The following is a 25,871-nucleotide window of genomic DNA, read 5'->3' as shown; positions in this document are numbered from 1 at the left end:
CTTTTTGCATATTTAGTCGCCTACGTTAACTTTTTCCTGTAATATTTGATAGTAACTGGCCTAAAAGAAAGAGATATTTAATCATTTGACTTTCGAATAATTTTTGGGAAAAGTGATATCTCACCTTAAGAGTAGTAAACATAATACCAAGTTCTCCATTTTGTAAAGAACGTGCCATAAAATCTTCTATAAAATGTATTTCACTACCCAGTTGTAATACACTAGCACGTACAACGACGAAGCAAAAAACAGGAAATAGCTCGTCCATTGTCCATAAATACGTGGTACCCAATTGTTTTTGTACTGTCTAATATAAGCAAAGTATAGGAATTTACAGAAATAATAAGACATATAATTATTATAAACTGACTTACTTGTGTCATTTGTTCAAATGTATTTCTGACGACTAACAATTTTTCTAATGGCGAAAACGTGGTTTTGAGTTGTTGCAAAGCTTCTACTGCCTCATTGAAATATGATTCATTTTGGTGCTGCAACTCATTTTCATTCAGATTTATCATATTTGCATTTCCCCAAAATTTCCTACAATTTCATTCATAAGTTTGTATAAGATTTTTTCTTGTTTCCAAACAGTGTTCTTATCAATACTTACTCATCGATATCCAAAAAAGCCATTAATGTCATGTCAGACTGCTTATTCCATTTCATTAATCTTTCCCAATAGGCATCGTCTTCTTTCTTATTATGTAAAGCATATAATACAAATAGTACATAATGCACGCGAGGTAATAGTATTGGATGTAGTATTGCAGTAGCACTTATAATTTCTCTAATAAAGCAGTTTAGAAAATTAGTTTAAAAACTGTATATTCAGTTAACTAAGAACGGTAAGCAAGTAAAGATATGAAACAATTGATTCTAAAAAATGTGGGTGGGTAAATGTGCATGCGTACGTGTGTATTTAAATAAACCAAAACATATATTTTCTCTGTATCTCTGTCGCGTTTTTGTGTATGAAAATTCTGGAACATATTGACTTAAAACAGCTGGAACGCTAATCGATAATATTGATTTTTGAAACATCTAGAATTTTCGCAACGCACGTGGCGTAATTAAGAGAGAATGTGTGTGCGGGTGTGAGGCTCTGGAAAATTCTGGAAGGTTCCAGAGTCTGACAACTGATAAGCGAAAGCGAGGAATTAAAGGCACGCTCACAAATAAAAGTACGTTATCCTATTTAAAAAATGACGATGATCTTGAAATTTCAGAAAATATAATCTTCAGAAAAAAATCTTCTCTATCACAATAACTGTACTACAGGAACAAAAAAATTTTTCTTTACATATTTTCTCGTACCACTGAAAACAACGGAGATATTTTAGGTGACAGTATTAGGTGACAAACCCTGTATCCACTATGTAATGTCCCCTTTGTACCAGACACTTTTTTTCGGAACAATATTTTCATATCTTCATTCGTTTAGGAAACATTTAACCGTTCTTAGTTATCCCTTTCGTTACTAACAAAGGAAGGACTCCAAATGTACGATTTCGATTTTAAGATACACATATACATGTACATTTGATTTTACATTTTCTTTCTCCTTCTTTTAAGATGCTCTCTGTTCAAAGGATAGATTTCATTCATTCTCGGGGAGAAGACATCTGAATATCAGAGAATGTACTGATAAATGTTAAATAATTATAGTAGGACGTACAGATAACATTAATAATTATGCGCAGTAAATTATTAATAATGGTTTCAAACGTAGCGTTGAAAATATTATTTAAATAGGCCACACCTTCTACATTAAAACAAAGAAAAATGAATATATATAGGAATTTATTGTTTCCCTATGGGTTACAATTCTTCTACAATATCGGCTCTTACACTATCATAGTCTTCACCTACGCACCTTTATATCTTACAAACTATCACTCGCTTAGCCTACCCTCGCTCGTACACCCTTCCCTATCCTGGACCACTGCTTCTGCTCGCCTCTACTCTCGTTTTCATCTCTTCTTTCATCCAATCCACATTCTCTCCACTTCTTCCACTCTCCTCATCCATCCCCCCCCCTCATCTCCTAACACCGCCATCACCATCTCCTGCCAACCCTTCACTCCTCCCCATCCAATGCACTCTTTTCATACGTGTTCCCACGACTCCTCTCTCCATCCACATGTTCCTGCACCTCCTATTTTCCTCTTCCACCCAATACCTCCCTCACCTCATCCCACTACCTAATATAAACCTCGCCACCCTTTGCCATCTACTTTCTTCCTAATGATGTTGAAGTTTCATCCACTTCAAAACTGATTTTATTTATGATATATTTACGTCACAGTCAGATAGAACTTAGATATGGTGTTATTGGCGAACCAGCAGGCATTTCTCCTTTTCAACTTTATCATTCATTCGAAGGCTCCGAATAAAACTACGAATAACTTTCGATAGCGCTTTTATTCGAGACGCAACAAATTCCTAAAAACAATAATTTGGTTACGAAGGGGGTAAAAGGGTGCCGTGAGATACGACGCATTTCTTGACAAGGCTAGGACCGGTCTCTTCAGAGGGTCGTCCGCATAGATTGTTTCACTTTAAATGCCCAGTGTCGATCCCAGACCGGTGACGCTCGCCGTTCAGCGTCTTGAATAAACGCGCTGTCGGAAGTTAGTCGAAGTTTTATGCGATGCCTTCAAATAAAAGGTAAAGTTGAAAATGCAAAATGCCCGCAGCTTCATCAATAGCACGATATTTGAGTTCTATCTGACTGCTAGATGTAAATATTGGGCTGTCCCATAAGTCCTTTGGTATCCTACTCACGATGAGTAGAATATAATTCAAATTTAAGGTCAGTTAATTATGCGGCAACGTTCTTACTTCAATCTCCACCATTCCACGCCAAATCGATCACTTTTTGTACTCGATGTCAAGGATTTTGTTAAATATGACATACAATGTAGTCCACCGGAAAGGGGAGGGGGGGCATGGGGGGAGGTTAATTCATCATTTTGTTGGTATATATATTTTGTTTAAGTTTTATTTAAAGTTTTCAATTTTTGCCTATTTTCGTGAAACTGGGGTGTACTTATGAATTTTTATCCGGGAACTATTTATCGTATTAAATTGATTTTTCCTTTGTTTTAATGAAGAAGGTGTGACCTACTTAAATAATATTTTTATAACACTACGTTTGAAGCCATTGTACATAATGTACCATACATAATCATTAATGTTCTCTCAGTGTACTATTATAATTATTTGACACCTATCAGTATATACGACGGGCACGATATTGTGTCCTCGTAAAATTAAGCGTTTAGTAGGGTCACCTATTCATGTAACCGCACTAATTGTCGTACGCACTCCGGGAGCACGTGGGTATAAGGGTGAACCACGAATCGTGATCAGTACAGAATACTCTGTTATTAACAATCCAATCGAAAATGTTTTTATCAGGTATAGCATGGTTTCAAGAGTGCTTTAACGTGATCATAGCAAATTTTTTGTCAACTCTTTTTTTTCATGATTTTTCAAGGTCATCTTCAATTTTTTGCAAATACACCTATAATTTTTTTACACCTGTCTGTTAGAGGATTTCAAGACGACTCCGGTAAGTATCATAACATAACATGTGTTACTTTTTCTTTCATCTGGGTCGAGAAAAGATTAAAGAAATATTCGAACTGTAATATTACAAAGAGTATCGTATGCTACGCCATTGTACGCGTTCCAATGTTGAGCTCTTGCTTACTGTTTGTAAACATTTTCTTCTGTACATCGGAACACATCTAATGATATCTATTGATCACGATTCGTGGTTAACCCTGTATACCAGTGTCACCGTAATGGGCCCTAACATACTGAGAAACAGCGTGAATTTCAGGCTGCAAATGTCATTTCTGAATTGACATTATAACTTCTGCTTACAATATTTCATCAAAAGTACACGGTATTTAGCCTCTGCTGTCGCCTACTCAATAGTAATTACTGTATTGGTAAAAATTAAAGTGCACGTAACCCATTCCGAATTGACATTGCACGGTCCTGAAGATGCTCGAGTGTTTGAAATTACAGTTTCGGCTACTGAAATGGGGCTACCTTTACAACTTAATGGCTTTACGAGGACACAATATCGTGCCCGTTGATTTTACATTCTGTGATATTCAGACGACTTCTCTCCGAGAGTGAATGAAAGCGATCTGTTGAACAGAGAGTATGTTGGAATAGGGAAAAAGAAAATGTGAAATAAGTTAAACACAGAGAACGTCTACTCGTGTAGTGAGGCAGCCACAGTTGCTCTGACGGTTACCGTTGTGGCAACGTAAGCGTCCCGGGCCCTTAGGGCACCATTTAGATAGACCTACTACGACCCTAACTTCGTCATAATAAAAAGGTTAACTCAGACACACTGTATGTGGGTCATTCCACGCTAAGTGGATGACTTTTGTACATGATGTCCGGATTTTGCGCAAATTGAAGTATGTTATAATCCATGTGAATATAAGGGGTGTTTGTCATCATTTACCTAATTTTGAAATTGTTAAAAAGGTCCGGATCCTCAAAGTTGGCAAAGTTTCACCAATTTTTACGAAAACCACCTTCACGAAAGAATTTTTATCTGTTATCAAAGCATGTATACAAACTAAGTTTAAACTAAAGTTTTATCAAAGCATGTAATCCAGAAAAATTCCGATTTTTATCGACTTTTTTCACTTAAATAGCATTTTTCATAGAATCCTGACGTTCTAGACAAATACTGCGATCACATTTGAATTCAGCGTGTCAACTTTTATAAAAAATGATGTATAAGAAGTCAAGAAAAAAATTCAAACTCTAATTATAACGGAAAAATCGCAATTTTCTTCAAGAATGTTAACTTTCACATAGATTTTCAAGAACAAAAACTTGTTTGCTTAAACCTCCAAAAAGATTTATTCTCTATCTTATTTTTATCAAAAGTTCTAAAATTTTTATACAAAAATTGGCATTTTGTTCCACTGTGCATCGCGACAAGTTTATCTGAATCGCCGAACGCCGTAACCTTTGTCGACCTGCTGTGACCACAATTTTAGAGCCTTTATAAAAAAGAAATTTTAAAGAAAAAAAATTACAGAATATAAACATATATTTTTCAAATTTTTTGAGACTCGAACTCGGGTTCAAATTTAAAAACAAAAATATTTTCAATATTTTTGCATTGCAAAAATAACGAATTATACAACAAAAATTAATTAAACAGTATGATAATTTTTTATTAAAATGAAACAAAAACCAAGTTCGTATCAATTGCAGAGATAAGAATTCTTTGCTGAAGAAAGTTTTCGTAAAAATCGATGAAAATTGCAAAATTTGAGGATCCGTATCTTTTAAATAATTTCGAAATCGGCGAAATGATGACTTAAACCCTCTCTATTTTCACACTTAACAGAATCCCATACGCGCGTAATCCGCTTGGCGTGGAAAGACCCACACATATTTATGGAAATTTAGATTTCTTTGGAAAATTTTCAAAAAAAAGATGATATAAATTTAACAGAAACTCTTGTGCTGTAAATATTTAAACCTTGTAGTCTGGTAATTACATAAAACCAACATACCCTTCTTCTCCGTTTTCTGTCTCCAATACATACTCTTTTTTCCCATGTGGTAATGCAGGAAACAATAAAGTAACTACTTCATATATTCTTAATGTAATACTATGAAGTTCAGATACAGCATGACTGAGTAACAAAGGATGAACTCTCACGCCACCATATGTAGCTGTGTACGCAGCAGAAACTTCTGTTAAAAGAGCACCTAATGGATGATGTGCACACTCAAAAGCCTTAAACAAATATCTATGGACTTCGTTATAACACTGAGCAGTTAGTTTTTCTCTTCCAAAACAAGGAATCTTATCTAATTCGTCAATAACTTCGTCCCTGGTTTCGTTCGTAATAGGCATATGTGTCAGAACATTTTTTCGTTGTACTGTCTTGTGACGAGATTTTGTTATTATGCTGGCAACATTTCGCCATACTCGTTGCGTTTCTAGACACTTGTCCGCCATTTTCGAATCTGGTTCAAGAATACCAAGTTGTTGATAACAATGCCTAAATATAGATTTCCATTTTTGATCCGGTGATACACATAACTTCCCAAATGACCTATGACAAAAAGGTAAAGATGACTTTCATACAAGGTGAGTCTCGTAACATGACGACTTCAAATAACTTGTACATTATTTCTTATATGAAAAAATGTTTCAAACAAAAGTTGCATGTTTTCCAAGGTGGCATACCGTACTGTAATCGATTTATTGTTATTTTTCTTTTTATCAAGATATGAAGATCACCTTGAGTTTTTTTAACTCAAATGCTTAATACCGTCAAATTCTGCGTAACAAAATAATATACTAAATATGGTGTAAAATTAATAATTACTCTCAAGTAAATTATCATCTATTAGAAAACACGTTCAGTCAATGTGACTGTTAACACAACGTTCTTTACGGTGGCAGATCATGTTTGTAAACACAATCCGCGTTAGATGGGATACATCATCAACATGAAATACCTATTAAGCTCAGTAAAAATTATATTGAGAAAGGTATACTTTTATTACGATGTTCAGTAACAGTGATAAATACAATATGATAATTATTTATGGTGCGTACGATAAAAATGTTATGAGCGCTAAAATATTATACGAAGCTAAGTATTCTGACCGAAATCAGTTACCGCATTCAAATTCTTAAGGCGTAACAAGTGGCAGTTTCAAGGGTACCCTTCGATCAACATTTTTGGAAAAATCGATTTTTTTATTATGTATTTTCATCGTATGACATCTCAAGAATGCTATTTCAAAGGTTCAGTCCAAAATTCACAGAAGTATAGATTCTGCAAGCATGTAAATGACCCTAACACGCTGACCGTATGTAGCATTCGAAATATTAAATCTAGAAGTACAAGAAATCGTAAACACAGTACATATATGAAAACTTGAGAGATTGAGAGCGCATCGTGGAAGTCAACCATCGTAATACAAGCGCGTCAAAAAAAGCTAGAGTTGCTTGAAAAAACAAAAACCAAGTTGGCAGTGGAATATGAAGTCACGGGTGGGTGGCACTATACAGGGTGTCTCAAAAGTGCCTCTCTTCCAGAAAATGAGGGGTTGCTGGGGTGATTTGAAACCACTTTGTCCTTAGCGAAAATATTAGGTGCGGCTTCGTTAACGAGATATTAACGAAAAACCCGGACCAATCAGAGCGCGAGTTTGCCGGCCGAGTTCCCGCGCTAGCGGTGGCTACGCGGCTACGCTTGTACTATGACGCTCCGAACAAGCAAGTTGGCATGAATCCCAGGAAACGACGTATAATAACAAATAAGAAAAACATAACAAATCGAACTTTTTATCATCTTTCGTTTGTCATTTAAAGTGATGAATGAATGAAACATAAATGTAAGAAAATCATGTGTAACGTAAAAAGACGAATACACAATTGTTTTAAATTATAAATTTCCTTCTCAAATAACGTATTAACGAAAAGGTAATGTAACAGTGATCGTAGTTCGTTATTGACAAAAATCCGTAGTTCAGTAACGGGTTACAGTGATATTGATTACAAATAATTGTCTTTAAGAAACCCGAGGAAAAATGTACGTACGGAAACTTGCAGAATTATTGCCGTGAAAAAGTCATAGGTTGCGTTAAATTAAATAATAATAATCAAGAATGAATTGAATAGAACTCACCCTTTCGGAAATCCACCTGCAGCTTGCAGACCTGTGTCAGTAGGTCACTGTACCGATCCTGCTCATCGACGGACAAAATGGTTTATGGTGGGTGACAGCTAGTGCACAGCTGGTCGCATTTATACGGCACCACCGAAAACCGTATTGACAAGTGCGGTCGAGTCAACGCACTAAATGGTCACGTCACACGGCCACTAACACTGACTACCTAACACTCTTTGAAATTTTGAAAGAATGTCAACCCTTTGACCAGGAAGTTCAGTTGCTGCGTGAAAACATGTGTCAGTAGGTCACTGTGTCGATCCTGGCTGCTGATGACCCAAGTGATTTCTGGCGGGGTAGCGCCTAGTCCACACCTGATCGCAGGTATACGGCACCATCGAAAGACGTAGTGACAACTGCGGTTTGGTCAACGCACTGACGGTGTTTATTTCACTGTACGGTCACTAACACTGTACACTTGTAAGAATCATATTATTTACTTTAAGTAGTTTTGTTATTTATCGTGTTGCTCCTACGTTAATTTATTGTTATAAAGGAATATGTTGTTCCTACGTTAAGAAAAATACCAAAATATTCGTGCGACGAATACATGTTTCACTGTCACTGAATGTTACGAGATACTGTCTGAGATCTTTCCTAAGGAGCTTCTTCTACCCCCAAAATTCCGTAGTAAAACTTTAGGTGGGAATATCTTAAGACCAATGACAATTTAGGACGGTTTCCCGATTGTGGACTGCCTATGTCACGCAACTCGCAAGATGCGAGCGGGCAAAAAACCAATGCGTGACAATAACTGCTTTTCTCAAAACCACCCTTGAAATCCCATAAATTTACCAGCGAGAGTGCCAGCCAAATCCTCCAGGAACAATGTCCTTACTCGTAAGGCAACGCAACATCGGACTGCTGGCCATATCTAACTTTTACGCATCTGTTTCACAAAAACGTTTCTGTAGGTTGTAAGCCATCAATAGCCAAAAGACCCACCGTGGTCTTTCGCGACCGTGCAACGCCAGGTCTGTTTCATCTCACGGACCCTCCTTCAAGATCGCACGTAGGCTAAAAACCCTTGTAAATTTTCCAACGGTCCCTGAGCTACAAGGTATCGGCTTGCGACTCCACTTAAAAGACATTGACGCTAACTAACGCATATGTGTTCTGCAGAAGTGCCATCGTACAATTTCACAAGAATTTGTTCAAGAAATACAGCCTTTTGAATTTCATTATTTTTCGTGAAAATGGCTTGTGCTTATGAATTTATATCTCGAAAACTATTTATCGTATTCAGTTGATTCTTATATCGTTTCAATCGAGAAGGATTAACTTTTGTGAATAAATTTCTTTCAAGTTCAAAAATCATTTTTAAATTCAATAAGGTTAAAAACAATATCAAAGTGTCAATGATAATTTATAATTTACACAAATATAAAAAAATAATAATATAATTATAATGTATAGTGTAATTAATAATTTTGTACGTACGGAAATCCAGATTATTTCAATGAGATGAAAAGCATTTGTCTTTCATCTAACCGTCCTAAATTATCATTGGTCCTAACATATTCCCACCTAAAGTTTTACTACGGAATTTTGGGGGTAGAAGAAGCTCCTTCAGAAAAATCTCAGACAGTATCTCGTGACATTCAGTGAAAGTAAACATGTATTCGGCGCACGAATATTTTGGTATTTTTCTTAATGTAGGAACAACACATTCCTTTATAACAATATATTAACGTAGGAACAACACATTCCTCTATAACAATAAATTAACGTAGGAGCAACACGATAAATAACAAAACTATTTAAAGTAAATAATATGATTCTGACAAGTGTAGTGTTAATGACCGTACAGTGAAATAAACACCATCAGTGCGTTGATCCGACCGCACTTGTCAATACGTTTTCCGGTGGTGTCGTATACCTGCGACCAGCTATGATCGGTACAGTGACCTACTGACACAGGTCTACAAGCTGCAAGTGGGTTTCCGAAAGGGTGAGTTCTATTCAATTTATTCTTGATTATTATTTTTTTAATTTAGAGGAAAATCCGACAATCCGAATTTTCCCTATTATTACCCTACTGATCGAGATAGAGGGTTGAAACTTGGCACAGACTGTTTTTTTCTTAACAAGCTATCGAATGGTATATTACATGTCCAAATCGGTCTAAGAGTACTTTTAACCACCTTATCCTGCTACACTTTCACATAGTGTAGACATTAATCAGAGTAGTGTGGCACGTACTTTTCATTCTCCGATATTTCAATCGTATCATCTATCAGTACATCAGGAGCTATATGGACGACACTTTCAGAAATGCGTACAATTTTGTGAATGGTTTCTGCATCGGATACAAGATACAAATGGTACATTTGTACACACTGTTCTATGGACTGACAAAGCTACCCTGATAACCTGTTGCGTGCAGATCGGCAGCACATTGACAGGAAATAGTGACATATCTGTCTACAAATCCATAGCTACCTGTTGCCGCATTTGGCTTGGGTTTTGCAGGCAGAGCCTCTGGGCAGAATCATGAAGGAGATTGGCAAAGGCAAAGTAACAACAAATCTATTACACGAGTGGAAGCCATGAATTTTTTGTTTGAAACATATTTTCGAATAGCATATAATATACGAGTTATTTGAAGTCGTTATGTTACGAGACTCACCCTGTATAAATGTACAAGGTGTCAAGTAATTACATGTCGCGGCTACCATAGCCGGATTCCACACCTTCGGTTTGGTAAAGATTTAGGTAAGAACGTTCCCGCAAAATTGACCTTGATTTTGAATTCGAAGATCAAATTTTTTTTATCATTGCATTATATTCTGCTCATCGTTGGGATAAACAGCCTGAAAGGAACCATAGGTGGAATTCAACCGTACTCTTACAAAATTATGTTAAAGTTCCATTCACTTCAAAACTGATTGTATTTATAATATATTTACATCTCGCAGTCAAATAGAACTCATATATCGTGAAGCAGCAGGCATTTTTAAATTTCAACTTTATCTTTTGTTGGAAGGCTTTGAATAAAACTTCGAATAACTTTCGAATGACCTGGGGTCAACACTAGGCATTTAAAGAAGTGAAACAATGTTATGCAATGCCTCGTCTTGAAAAAAAGCGCAGTACTTTGCGACTTAAATGCGAGACCGGTAGGTATACAACAAATTCAGAAAAACAATAATTTGGTCACGAAAGGATTAACGGTGAGCCGCACGATATGGGGACGGGGTTCGTCACAGCGTCGTCCGCATACATTGTTTCTCTTTAAATGCCCACTGTCAACCCCAGGTTGTTGACGCTCGGGGTTCGACGGTTCGAATATGTAGGCTGCCGAAATTCATTCGAACTTTTATTCAAAGCCTTCGAATGAAAGATAAAGTTAAAGATGAAATATCCCTACTGCCTCGCCAACATCATGATATCTGAGTCGTAACGAGCTGCGAGATTCAACATATTATAAATAAAATCAGTTTAAAATGAATTATTCCTTTAGACCTTTTATGCTTGCGATGAGTAGAATATAATGCAATGATAAACAAATTTGACCTTCAAATTCAAGGCCAAGGTCAATTTTGCAGCAACGTTCTTAGTTCAATCTCCACCGAACCAAAGGTGTAAAATCTAGCTATGGTAGCCGCGACATGTAATTTTTGGACACCCTGTACATTTACTGTTGTATAAATTTCGTACATCGGTTTTGAATTAGTTTGTACATTCCCACTAGCTTTATTCATATGTAATGTTGCAATAACTTTTACACCCTCATTCCATACTCCATTCATATTGCCTTCTAATCGATCGCCACTTCGGAATGTTAATGTACCTTTTCCATAGAAAATACCAGCAGATTTAAATTCACCTTCATAATGAGTACCATCTTCAAATACCATGACTCCATGACCCTTCAATTAAATAAATATATTTCCTTTGACTTTCTTCGAAATTTATACTTTTATAGATTCGAAAATGTTTAGTCTTTAAAAGAATATTTAATTTACCGTTAAAACATCCTGCATGAAGACTCCTTCATAGTAAATACCATCTAAAGTTACAATTAAACCACACCCATGTTTCATACCGTTACTCCAAGATCCTAAATATTTTTCACCTACAATAACGTATTACTTAATAATTTAATATCTACTGGAACACTTATATATGTACATATACACAAAGGTTTATTGCAGGTTTGTCCTTATATTTGGTTTACGATACCCCGCTACAACGAAAATGTCAATTTTGTAAAATCGAAAATTGAAACATAAAATTTTGTTGTCTATTAGTTGAAAGTTTCATGGTAAGCCTCTGGAAAAATCGTCACGTATACAAAACTATTGCGACATAACACTAACACATTCAAAGATTTATTATCTTCCTTATAACTGTATTTTTTGGATTTGGATTTACATATGTACATAAGCATGGACCTATATATCTGAACCGGTAGTCCAATATTTTACTTGCTTTTTAAATATGATGATCAAATAATATAGCTGCTGCTAACCAAGTGAAAACAGTATTTCATCTTCGTTTATTATTTTTATCAACAGCATATGCCGACGATTTAATGAAACTAATTAACACTGTATTTTATTGATTACTGACGTAAACCTTTGTGTCTATGTATACAAAAATTTTCTTTAGAATTTAGTGAATCTTTACTTGTCTAACAGAAATAAAACTTTCTCTACACTTTATGTGTACTACTGTACCTGTCATAATATCATCCATAATTCCATAGCCTTGCTTGACACCTGCTGCCCATTCTCCAATATAAATGGATGCTACAGATGCCATGAAGTGACCTTCTTTTTTAACACCATGACCATGTGGTAATCCATCATTGAAATATCCTTCATAAAAATCTCCGTTATTATACCTAAAATATTTTATATTTTATTTTGCATATTATGCTGCATGTAACTTCAAATTCGGGATGTTTATAATATTTATTTAGAAAACTAACTTCATTGTTCCATATCCATTCTGTTGACCATCTTTCCATTGTCCTTCATATATACTTTGTGATGGAATTTCCATTTTACCAGTACCATGAATAACACCTTTGTGGAATTGTCCTGTGTATATACGGCCATCAAACCATTCTACTTTACCAACACCATGTGGCTTACCATTTAGCCAATGCCCTATATATATTATACACAAATTTTATTCTATATTTCCGACTAATTTTGCACATAGAATCACCCCTACCCAGTGGTATCTCCAGTTACATGACACCCTACATATATACGTCTATCTATCTATCTATCCGTCCGTCCGTCCGCCGTCCATCCATCCATCCATCCATCTATCTATCATTATTATCATAAATTTCACCATAAAAATATTACAAAAACTAATAGGAAGTAAAGTATGCAACTATGTTTACTTATAAATAATTCAGATTAAAGTGACTTTTTAATAGTTAAAACAGTAAGAAATATGAATATCAGTTTTGATAAATTTATTATTTCGATTATAATTATTTTGATACGCAAAAGGCCATATAAAATTTGAAATATACAAAATTATAAATAATAACTTACGAACCAGTATACTTTGCATCTTTGAAAACACTACGCTTTGTGAAAGTGAAGGAGCTAGAACGCACTACCGGGGGACCATGTCCAACAACCCTTCGTAGACTACATTTTATAACATTCTGGAAAGCGTGTAACCATTCATTACGCTCACAAGGTGTTGGAGTATATAATACAAATGTGTCTTCTGGTGCTACTACTGATATAGCATTCTGAAACATAAACACACAATAAATTATGGTGTAAGCTACTTACAAATGTTGGATTGATTGATTTTCATAGAATTTGGTTTAACATACTTGTACAGTTTCGGAATCTGGTAAAAGTTCTACCCATAAGGTTTGGAGTGGATGAACTGTGTGAGATGTTCCAATAACATGAATAAATATATCAGTCAACAAGACAAACCAATGGGTAGAGAATATTCCAGAGTTCAGTATTGCTATTGGATGCGTTCGTGATTCTCTTACAAGTCTTCTGTTAGGAAACCTCAATAATTCCCCTAATTTTCCAGAATTTTCCCAAAATAACTTTGTTGCTTCAGCTTCTTTATGTAGTTTATCTTGTTCCTCGCATATTTGTTCCCATTTTATTAGAGCTTCTTGCAATCGTTCTATACCCATTTTTGTACCATTGCACTTTATCAAATTCAAAATCATATTTTTATATCTACATAAACATAATATTTATTAATAAATAAAAGTGTTTTGGCTAGATATAAATATAACTTGTATGCCTAAATATTTACCTATTTAACTTATGTAATGGATATTGTAATGCCATAGAGATAATAATTTCATTAGTAATTGTTTTATTTTCAGAACCTTTTAATTTGTTTGCAAACAAAATTGTTATTATTCGTGGTATTTCAATTATTTTTTCAATATATGTAAAACCGCCTAAAGAAATAACATCACATATCGTATTTAAGTAATACCTATATACAGTAATGTATTCTTCAACGTTAACAATAGCTGTAACTTCATATGCTTCGCTAATATGATTAAAATAATTCCACAAGCTGGTAACATTTAATGCATTGAAACTTAACAATTCTCTATAGTATCTACATAATGTTTCATACACATTCAATTCTTGCATAGCACTTTCTTTTTCTTCGAGTGGCTTAATTAAATTTTTATAAATAATCAACATTTCTTCCAAAACGATTTGGTCTGTTATCAAATCTTCAGAAATATTTATTGGAGGTTTATTAATCACAGAGTAACAGCTGTATTCTTCAGAACAAAAAATTTGAGCTATACTGCATTCATTATTTGTTTCAGTGTTAAGATGAAACATTTCTCCAGCTTTACTGAAATCATAATGAACAAATTTTATAAACAAAAAGAATGACCTTAACATTTTGCTTACATAACTTGTGAATGAATTATTTACCTTGATTGTCCAATGAAGTATAAACCATGATGCATCAAGATTAAACTATGGAAACTACCAGCTGCTATATCTTTAGCCTTCTCATTTAATGATAATTTTGTGGTAAATAATTGAGGAGAACTTTGATAAGCATTTGGTTCTAACATCACTTGTTTACGGTTATTTTTTCCCCAAGCAAAGACTCTTCCATCTAATGTTAATGCAAGTATATGAAATGCACCACATGAAATTTTTCTGAGTCCTGTATTACTAAGCTTTGCAACTAAAACAGGTCGTACACGTTTAATAATATCTCCTGTTCCCAACTGTCCATATTCAATATCTCCCCATGTCCATAGTTCAGTTGACAAGATATTATTACCAGTACATGTTAATGTATTAATTCTTTCATTTAAGCCATGTTGAGATAATTCATGCTCTGACGAACCAGTACTTGATGACTTTGGAATTTCTTCATAGCCCAAACTAAGAGCCAAACTGGTGGAATTAGGTCTCAAACATTCTTCTCCTTGTTCCTCTAAGAGTACATTACTGTCATTTTTTAATTCTGTAATGTCTGAACTTCCACTCATATGTCTAGATAATGTAACAACTTTACCACTTCCATTTTTCACCCCTTCGTACACCAAATTAGCTACACTGGACACATTCTGTTTGATTAATCTTGTTGCTTTTTCAATATTTTCTATGGGTATGTCTTCTTTAATGCTTCCATAAGATGAAACCCAGGATAACTGCCTAATTAAAAATTGTCTTGCAGCCTCTGTGTTTATAAAAATAACATGTTTCTTTTCTTCTTTATCAGAGTCTGTAGTATCATTAGAGCATTGTTCTATATTTCCACTTATTATCGAATTTTGTTTTGTTTTAATAACTTCAGCACGTGACACAGAATCATATTCTTTACTAGTAACTGATAAAGCACTAGTTGAAGTGGTTGAATGGTATTCACTGGCTTGCTGTGCATGAAGTCCACTTTGACAAGTCCAATCTGACGATGTTAAACTTGTAGGACTTAATACTACATTATTGATACATTGAGGACATGAATTAACAAAAACTTCTTCCAATTCATTCTCATTATCAGTATCATTTTTCATAACTTTTGTTGTTTTCCTCACAGCCACTACATTAAAATTAGAACCACATGAAATAGTAGACACAGTTCTACCTTCAAAAAATTTCACTTTTTTAGGCTCTGTGCTACTGATATCTATTTCTGATTGATTTCCACTAGCCCAAAGCTGTCCACCTTCTGTTACAAACAATGCTGCCTCATCACTGACAGCCACCGATTTTACTTTAAGAATTTCATTTCCTTGTTTATATCTGTAACAATATAAATGGTTCTAGAAATTGTATTATTTTAATACGAAGCCAAAGTAAACATTAATTTAAAAATTATATAACAATTTTAAGCATACCCATGACTGCAACATTTAACTTCTTCTTTTAGAATTATTGTATCTATTATACCCATATCATCAGGATTTATTTTCAGAACATATCCATTTTTATCTACAATAAATAAATGTTCCGAATTAGATGCTACGTCAACCACTTCAAATTGAGCTTTTTTGAAAACTATTGTTGGAGGACTGTTTTCTATAAATGATACCTCCCCATGATATAAACTGTTTGTGGTAGTTGTTACAAAAATGTGATCTTCAACAGTGACCAATTTGCTAATGATACCATTAGGTTTGTCATCAAAAGTGTATGATAATTCATCAACACTTTTCCATAAATGCATATATTTTTCCATTTTACAAGACGTTTGATATACTAGTTTTCATAACCTATAAGTGTTTTATGAGACAATATTTCAGCCAACAATGTTTTTGTCATGTAATTCGTGATTGGGTTTGTTTCAATGATCTTTCCTCTAACAGTATTCGAGGAAGTTCACATATTAACATGATTAAACTAATTATTTCCTTATTACAGTAGTCTGATAACAACTGACAATTGCACGGATTTGCATGGATTACTGTGGATTACTATGTAGTTAGTCTGGTTAGTCATCTGTCGTGATTAGAGATGGCGTGAACTGCTACTTGTGAATCACTTGTGATTCGATCACGTTCGTTCTCAATCACGGTGATTTTTCACAGTAATTAGTGATTTCTCGTGATCGTTTCTGATTGGTGGAAAAACCTAACAGTTCTTTACACGCGACACATAATTTGTATATTTTATATTAGCGACATCAAAACAAAAATTCGAGTTATAACGTATAAAGTGAAGGAATAATTAGAAACAATGAAGAATAATGAATAAATTAATGGTTATAAATTATAATCTACATGTTACTTAGCAAATCATTCTTTTAGAATTTCTTGTTTTTTCTACTGATTTTTACAAACACGAATAGTAGTGTAATTCATCGTAAAATCATATTGTACGTATATCAAATTTTGCAAGTGGCGGGAGGCAATTTCCCTTCGCCACTTCTTCCCCTAATGGAAGCCGCGTTTGCTCGTGGGTTACGTGGGTATACACTTGGTCACACTTAGTACACTTTAGGCAACTTCAGGTGATCAGTGAAGCTAACCGGTGTCGCATATTTTGTAAGGAAACAGAACTGGAACACTATTTTTTAACATTTCCGAACATTGTTAAGATTTGAAATAAAGAGGTGTGTAATTTCTTACAAACGTAATTGCTAAAAATGTTCAACATGTTTCCCTATAATACGTTAAGAAGTTATAGTATAGTGATACTAAACTACTTCAAATTTTTCCGACTATCAAATGAGTGTGCATTTTTCTATTGATTAAATGTTTATTGTTTTTTTAATTTGTCAGTTATAATACGAAAATGCTCATTTTAATAAGCTAGCGGTTTCAGAAATTGTCTTATGATTAAATAGCATTCTTGTAAACAAAATCTTCCGTAACGTTTTATTAATCAGGTATTGCTTAAAACGGAATACTTTTGGATCAAACGGTTCTTGTAATGTCGGTAAACATGTGTCATTTTAAAATTATCTGTTTTTTAACAAAGAAAATTGAACGGTCTGTTGAAATTTTATAGATGGAAAATGAACTGATCCAACCAGGAGGAACTCAAGCTGACTTTATTAAAGAAGAATTAAATTTTGGTATAGATCTACATGATCCTATTACCCAAACAACGTTGAATACTCTTCCAGTTGAAGAATGGATAGATATTTTAGGAAATGGACAGCTTAAGAAAAGAGTTATAAGAAAGGGTAAACATGGAACTCGACCAACCAGATCTGACATATGTACCTTAAAAATTGTTGGTAAACTAACAGACGGTACAGTTGTCGAAGAATATGAAAATCTTAAGATTCAGTTAGGCGATGTTGAAGTAATTCAGGTATTTTTCTTGAAATGTATATCATTATAAGATAATCATAATAATTAACGTAATTGTTGATATATCCACTATATTCTTGAATAGGGATTAGATCTAGCAATAGCACTTATGGATACTGGTGAAATTGCTGAAATCGAAATAAATCCAAGATTTGCTTATGGTCATTTGGGAAAACCACCAAGTATACCACCTGCTGCTATTATTTTGTACACAGTTGAATTGATTTCTACTGAAGGGGAAAAGGAAATAGAGAAGCTCAGTGTTCATCAACGGAAAGAAATTGGGTAATCATCTCTAATCCAATGATTAAGAATGTCAAAGCAATAATTAATTATATACATTTGTTCGGTTAAAGAAACAAGAAACGGGAACGTGGAAACTGGTGGTTCACTCGTAATGAAGCAACACTTGCAATTCAGTGTTACCGAAGAGCATTAGAATTCTTATTACCAACAGAAAATCGTACTTCATATCAAAGTGAAATTGACGACTCTACCACCGATGCAGAGTTACAGGCTTTGTTGGAAGACTCTATGAAAATATATAATAATTTAGCAGCAGCACAAATGAAGACACAAGCGTATGATGCAGCATTAAAAAGTGTAGAAAGTGTTTTAAGTTGCCAGCCTCAAAACGTGAAAGCACTTTTTAGAAAAGGTATTGTTGTTACAGCTTATATTTGACATTGTTCATTACAATTTCATAATGTACAGGATGTCCGGTGGGACATTTGAGTACCTTAAATATCTCACTTATTTTTTTTCGACAGTAAAAACTGTGAAAAGAAAACATTATTTGTTTGGAAAGGGCAAATATTGTGATTTGCAAAAATTTTCTCAGGGTCATGTTTTTCGAGATTTTAAGGTCATCAATACTTCTTTAAATCCGACTAAATATTTTTATCATTGTGGTGTAATAGTTAAGGTCAGGATTAATTCAATGATCTATGATAGCACAACCTTTATGTGACTTTGAGTACGAAATATCCAGAAATGTGTGGGAATAATCTCTTGAATCTTTTGCAACCTGACTATAAATTAAAATCAACAATTTTTTCTCTTTAGGTATACACTGTCATTATTTTGCAGAAATAACACAATCTCTTTCATAGTTGCCAAATCGAATTGATTATAAGGAATTTCTAAACTAAACTGATTGTATTAAATAAAATCAGAAGCTTACTAGTGTTTACAACTTAGGTTATGGTACATGCTTAGAACTGTTTGAGATTGAGGCTATAAGAAACGTATCTGCTAATATTAGTCAAGGTTCAAATAATCATACATTTTTAAAAACATAAGGAGGATCAAAGAATCGTTTTCTTCATTTATCTTCTACAAAAATGTATCGAAGTTGAAAGGTTTCATTTTTAACATTTGTTAAAATAAATTTTCTTTTCTAATTTCTCTGTAGTGATTATTTCATTATTTACATTTATTCTCATACATTTCTGAATTTTCCCTACTGAAGGTCACATAAAGGTCATGCTATCATATACCTTTGATAACATGACAATAACCAAAATATTTAGTCCGATTTAAAGAAGTATTGATGACCTTGAAATTAAAAAAAATATAACTAAGAAAAATGTTTGCTTATAACAATATTTGCCCTTTTCAAATAAATAATGTTTTCCTTTCACAGTTTTTATTGTCATAAAAAATAAGTAAGACATTTGAGGTACTCAAGTTAGGTGGGACACCCTGTATATGAAGTCTGCCAAAAATATGAGACATCTTGGTACATGCACTTTTCAAATTGAGGCTTCGTTTCCGACATATTAGCAATTGAAAATTGGAGAACTGATTTCCAGCGCCCACAGTTTAAACCTAACAGATAGCTAGAGGTTCGGCCACACATACGCGCGCATACAGTTAAAAAACGGGGAATTATGCTTACAGCATGTGCGACTCCCTTAAGCATTTTCACTTCCACGAGTGCATAACAAACTTATTGTAAAATAATTTTGGGCACACATAATTATTAAAAAAAAAAAATTGCAGTAAACATTTATGCACATGGCAGTTTACTTAATGGTAATTTACTTACAATGTTCGAAAACGTCTTCATCATTTTGAATACACATATCAGTCCTCATTCCAGAATTGTGTACACGACCACACATCTATTCAGCTTTTATTGTACTAAATGCATGTATGTACTATCCCGTAAAGTTTTTACATTTTCCTGATTATTTGAGTAAATTTTCTCTTTCAATATCGTTATGAAAAATTCATGAAACTATCTCTCTTCGTCCCATCCGTTGATTTTCATAGATCACGTCCGAAAATGTACGCACAGATTCTAAACAATTTGTGTTGATACTTTTCGTGTAACGTGAATCTGATTCGAGTACTTACCGTTGTATTTGTATACATTGTCGCGAACGTTATTTCCAAACTCCCCGTACAGAAAGAATATATGAAACAACTCCTCAGACGTATGCATACACTTTTCTATTTCTTGTGTTCCTTTATCAGCAATCAAAAATTGTATAATAAGAGCGCTGAAAGTCAGTCCTCCAATTTTCAATTTCTAATATCTCGGAAATGAATCCTTAACTTGCAAAATGGTCACATATTTTTGGCACACTCTATATGTTAAGCAATACATTTAGTAATATAGATATATTATAACATATTTACAGGAAAAATTTTGCATTACAAGGGGGAACATGCATTGGCCTATCAAACGTTACTTCAGGCAGCAAAATTAGAACCAGAAACGAAAACTATTCAAGCAGAATTAGCTATTCTGAAAGAAAAGAACGCTAAAGATGCACAATATGAAAAAAATTTATATCGGAAAATGTTTGGAACGCGTAAAAGTAATAATGTGCCTTTAAAGAGCACAAAGAAAGAAAATAAAAATATGGCCATATCGAATGTAACATGGAGCTTAATTGGTGGAGCAACTGCAGCAATTGCAGGGTTCCTTTTATACAGATTTGTTTCGTGAAAAAAGAAGAGTAAATGGAATCTAGAAAGTAAGTGGAAGTGAAAAGTAAGACATGAGTTATGTAAATACTATAAAGTCTACTAATATATAGTTGTGCATTGTTCACTACAATTGTCCATAATAACTGTGTGTGCACAGATAAATAACCTGTAGAAAAAACTGCAGATGCTTTAATGCTATACTGTCAAATAGAAAAAACGAATATAAAGTTGACCAAATTTCATTAGAGTATATTATTTTATTGAATCTTTGTTACGTTTCGTATTCTGCAAAAGATTTTGCAATTGAGTACATTATTTATTACATTCATATTTGTGTTGTATAAAATTGTTATTCACTTTTGTAAATCAGGTATTTAGATTGTGTATACGTGGCGTTAAAAGAAAGTACATGTAGAAAAATAAGAATGTACATGTTGTGAATAATTCGTGTAAATTAGATTTCTATCAACTTTTATTTATATTATATTCTTTAGTATCAGATTCTCCATATTTTAAACTCAGAAACGTGTTTCTAAGGAAAAGTTCTTTTACCGTTATATCGCCAAATTTCTTTATATTATCATGAACAAATGAAATAATAACACTATTATATACGTTTTACTGATACTCCAATTATTAATTAACAATCATATAAGATGCGATTATTTTTATAGATTTATATCGAAAGTTTGATTATTCGAAAATGTTATTCAGTTTTGTTAGCAGAGACTGCATATATCTAACATTCCTTGGTAATGTAAATCCCAAATAAAAGTATTACTTTTGTCACCATTTTGCAACTGTAAGCAAGGTATTTTTTCCCCTATACATTATGTAAATGTATATATAATTTAATAACGATAAGTGTAAATAAACCATGAAAGAAATTACATGTAGTCACTGTAGGTTTCTAAATGTATATTAAATTTTGATACAAACTAACTATTATAAAGTATATGACATTTTTCTGTTGATCTATTCAAAATTATTAATTAGATTTACAATCACTTGGCTAGTTTCAAGTATTCTTTACGTGATACTTGTGTGCAATGTATGTAATTTCAAGTGAGCATATTTACAAGAATGTGTAAACAAAAATAAGGATTAGAGCGTTTCATAAAATATTTTCTTCAATTTGATTAAAGATTAAAAAACGATGGAAATGGTTGATTCAAGTAATTGTCTATTGGTATTGTGTCTACTTTGTTTATGTTCGAATCTACAAAAAGTGATACTCCTTCGACAGTTCCTACAGAAAATTCAGAACAATTAGAATGTTCATAAAAATGTTGATCCATGTTTAAAATACTATGCTGAAACTCTAAATCTTGATAGCTGTTAAGATTCAATATTTCATTAGGATTCGTTTCAAATTGTTCTATGAGATCATTCGTTAAAGTCTTGGGGTTGGTAACCTCTACCGTGACAATTTGTTCCGCACTAGTATCCACTAATGAAAGAATTTGAGAAACAGAATCTGCAGTGGGTAGAAAGTTAATGAGTTCTAATGATAATGTTGGGTTTTCATAGAAATTATTAGAATTAGTCAATGATTGTGATTCAAATTTTGAATTGGTACGTTCATGAGCGTTATTCGTGTTATCAGAAAACAATATTTTCTCATTTGATGCCAAAACTTCATCAGTTCCTCCCTTAATTTTGAATTTTTTAAGTTTAAGTTTCCTCGGAGTTTCTGGTACTGGAACAAGATGACCATCTTCTGTCTTCATGAGTTTTAGAACCTGTTGAATGTTATGTAAATGTATATTTCTGTTAATATTATAAAAGTACTTAATAATGTGGACACTGAATTCACCTTTTTCTTTTTTTCAAGCTTAATACTGTGACAAGTTTCCATATGACGGGTAAGGTGATGCGATCTCTTGAAAGCAGTATTACATTGTATACAGGCAAACGGTCGATATTGTTGATGAGATAATTTGTGTCTTTTTAATAAACTGTTTCTTTTGAATGTTTTACCACATTCTTCGCATATAAATTGCCTCTCTTTATTATGCATGTAAAGAACATGATCGTTAAGAATACTAACACTGGTGAAAGTTTTTCCACACTGTTCACACACAATGTTTCTCTGCTCTATGTGTAATTGTTTGTGTCTGCACAAATCTGATTTTCTCGAGCATTGAAATGTGCAACTGTACATATCACAGGTAAACCTTTTTTCTCTTTTATGTACACGTCTAATGTGTTGATCAAGTGCTCTTTGCGAAATTAATTTCTTTGAACAAACTGAGCAATTAAAGATGTTCTTTATGGATATCTCTTTGCTCACTTTACTGAGATGCAAAGTAGATTCCAAATGACGAGAATAATCATCCTTCTTAAGAAATGTACGTCTACAGTCAGGACAGAAGTAAATACCTATAACACAAATGATTTGTTATGAATATCTTTTATGTATTTTACTCAGAAATTTCAAGAACTCACCATTATTTGACAGATTATTATGATTTAATTTTGACGAATGTACTGTTTTGTAATGTTCATGTACCTTCTTTTTAGATGTGAAAGTAACGTTGCACTTGGAACATTTGTGATTATCGTGATTCTGAATATGGATTAGGTATGTTTGTTCCATACAAAATGTTTGTAAGCATCTCATGCACTTAAATTGTTTTTTGATACAATGATGTTCCCTATCATCTTCATCCGCTTTCAACATTTCTCCACAATCACTACAAACCTTGCCGTTTTCATAATTATGCTTTGCTCGATGATGATTCAATAGAGCACGTTTAGGAAAATTGCGAGGACATAAGTCGCAAGAATGAGAATATTTTGTTGCTCTTTCCCCATGTGAATGAAACGAATGTATTTCAAGGTGTTTACGCCTAGCAAATTTTGCATTACAATGAGAACAATTGTTTTTCTCATGACCTTTCAAATGCCGATCCAAATGCCTTTTGTATCTAAATGTCATTGAACATTGGCTGCATGATTTAATTTGTTTACTTAATATATCTAGTCCACTGATTGTAATTTCGTTTGGACCAGTCAATGTTACAAATTTAGTTTTACGATCATTATTCTCATCATTTAAAGTATTATTGTTTCTTCCTTGATTGTGAGGTTTATCTTTAATCTGTGGAAAAATATTCTTTTCCATTATAAAAGATTTTTTTATTTTAATTGACGTGTTTCGATTTTTCAAATCTATTAAACTATATACATAATTGTATTACTATTTAAGGTTAGTAGTAACTGTATATCACCGATCCAAATACATTTTCTAACAAATGGAATAACCGAATTTATAGTTGCGTTATCCATTTTCACATGATTTTCCATAGAAAAATATGTAACTTTGTCAAAATTAGTCTGCACTATGTATTTAAATAACTCTTGCAAGTGCTATTCGGGTTTGCTAATTTTGATTCAGCTTTTGAATTATTCATAGAGCAGAAGAGAATTTGTTTTTGAATCTTTACTTTTGGGACTATTTACACATTTTTACAAATCATCAAGGGTTACGAGTTTGTTAATTGCAGAGAATGCATTAAGTGCCTGCTGCAGTACTGATTCATCCTGATGGAAAAAATGTTAACTTACTACTTAAGTTAAAAATATTGAATACAAACGATTCAAATATAAATTGCTACTATTACGAATACTATTTAGCTCACACGTTTCTATTTATATGATACTGAAACTTTTTCTTAACTCTTACCCGACTGTCAAATAGTTGATAGGACAGTATTTTGTACTACTGACTTCTATTATGTGACATTGTTTAAGATATTTTGAATGAATCATACACAATAATTTATATAATAATTATAGTAGGGCTATAGAATAAATATCTTTATGTCTTTTATGAAATAGTTGCGCTTAAGGTCCGTGTTCACGTGACAGTAAATCGTGACTTTTACTGTCATGCCTGTCATGACTGTCATGACACTAGATGCAGTGACTACAGATTCTGATATAATAAGACTACGGATGCCATTGTTATCGATGGGTCATGGATTTTGGGTGTCTCAGGAACCTAGAGTAAAGTTAAGTCTCTATCACCAGGGGCTGATGGGAAGATTTGGAACAATTTGGACTGTGGCGTCAGTGAAGCTTCCATAGACATGTATAATAGACTGCGCGGTCTTATGGTAGGGATGAGGTTGGCAGTAGACTGAGAGGATAATATATCGAGTAACAGACTTCTCTTTCTAATGGGGCCGTTGGTGGGGGATTCTCCTAAGGCTGCGTAGAGGCATTGCATGCGTGCAGTATTCCTTTGCACCTCACTCGACGCGTGGGTCCGCCGGTAAATGCGAGAAGCACCCGGCAGAGGTCTTCGTCGCGCCGTGTTTCTCACAAGTACTCGTTCCTAACTCCGTTCATATAAATACAAATTCAAAAAAATCATCCTCTCTCCCGCGTGTTTAGGGCAGGTCCCACCAGCTGCATCCTCGCTGATGAGTCTGGCTGGTGGCACCGAGACCGAAACGCATCTCACTTTTTCGTCCTCCTATTCGTTCCTCTCCTTTATTTCCCCGGCCTGCTCCACACACCCTGATGCCTTAGGGCGGGAGTAGGAGCAAGGACCCAAAATAACGTCAACCGGGATAACATGGCCCACAGGACGTGTTGCCTCCACACAGCCGTAAGAGAATCCCCTACCAACAGCCCCATTAGAAAGAGAAGTCTGTGACTCCATGTCACTGAGATCTGTATGTATGGATACGGGATGGGGTATATTGGGTTGCTGCTGTAGTGTTGAGGGACGCTAGAGATATTGCGTCCCAGCTACCGTAGAAAGGAGGTTACTGAATGATGGCCTGTGTTAGGTCTGGGCTAGCGATCCCGGGATCCCTGTGGACCGGGGAATAGAGAATACGGCCACGGTAATCCCTGCCTGTCGTAAGAGGCGACTAAAAGGGAGAGGTGGAGACCGCGGGACTGTGGCACCCGCGGTCCAA

The 25,871-nt window shown here is 34.1% G+C and overlaps 3 protein-coding genes across 4 annotated transcripts; 1 reads left to right on the top strand and 2 right to left on the bottom strand.

The window, feature by feature from the left end:
• Positions 1-16,531, bottom strand: LOC107193048 (alsin). The gene is made up of 14 exons (XM_015582422.1): positions 16,078-16,531; positions 14,654-15,982; positions 14,004-14,570; positions 13,555-13,924; positions 13,266-13,467; positions 12,679-12,859; positions 12,425-12,591; positions 11,711-11,820; positions 11,403-11,614; positions 5,565-6,113; positions 614-790; positions 375-543; positions 125-307; positions 1-60 (listed from the first exon to the last, which is right to left on the bottom strand). Exons 1-14 carry the CDS (start codon positions 16,416-16,418, stop codon positions 13-15), a joined length of 4,605 nt encoding a protein of 1,534 aa, XP_015437908.1. The 5' UTR covers positions 16,419-16,531; the 3' UTR covers positions 1-12.
• On the top strand, positions 9,668-21,056 carry LOC107193049 (peptidyl-prolyl cis-trans isomerase FKBP8). 2 transcript variants are annotated; one of them, XM_015582424.1, is made up of 5 exons: positions 9,668-9,693; positions 17,690-17,998; positions 18,083-18,282; positions 18,354-18,655; positions 20,646-21,056. In XM_015582424.1, the coding sequence occupies exons 2-5, from the start codon at positions 17,690-17,692 to the stop codon at positions 20,954-20,956; spliced, it is 1,122 nt and encodes a 373-aa protein (XP_015437910.1). In that variant the 5' UTR covers positions 9,668-9,693; the 3' UTR covers positions 20,957-21,056. The 2 variants fall into 2 exon arrangements, with proteins under 2 accessions (XP_015437910.1, XP_015437909.1); XM_015582423.1 differs by lacking the exon at positions 9,668-9,693 and adding an exon at positions 17,217-17,291.
• Positions 21,057-22,076: 1,020 nt separating this feature from the next.
• LOC107193046 (endothelial zinc finger protein induced by tumor necrosis factor alpha) lies at positions 22,077-24,064 on the bottom strand. The gene is made up of 3 exons (XM_015582421.1): positions 23,386-24,064; positions 22,754-23,319; positions 22,077-22,679 (listed from the first exon to the last, which is right to left on the bottom strand). The coding sequence occupies exons 1-3, from the start codon at positions 24,062-24,064 to the stop codon at positions 22,077-22,079; spliced, it is 1,848 nt and encodes a 615-aa protein (XP_015437907.1).
• Positions 24,065-25,871: the final 1,807 nt, after the last annotated feature.

This window comes from Dufourea novaeangliae, unplaced genomic scaffold (assembly GCF_001272555.1).
Source record: "Dufourea novaeangliae isolate 0120121106 unplaced genomic scaffold, ASM127255v1 scaffold547, whole genome shotgun sequence".
Classification (NCBI taxonomy): Eukaryota; Metazoa; Arthropoda; class Insecta; order Hymenoptera; family Halictidae; genus Dufourea; species Dufourea novaeangliae.
Note: the sequence above shows the minus strand (reverse complement) of the source record. Positions and strands in the feature narration are given on the sequence as shown.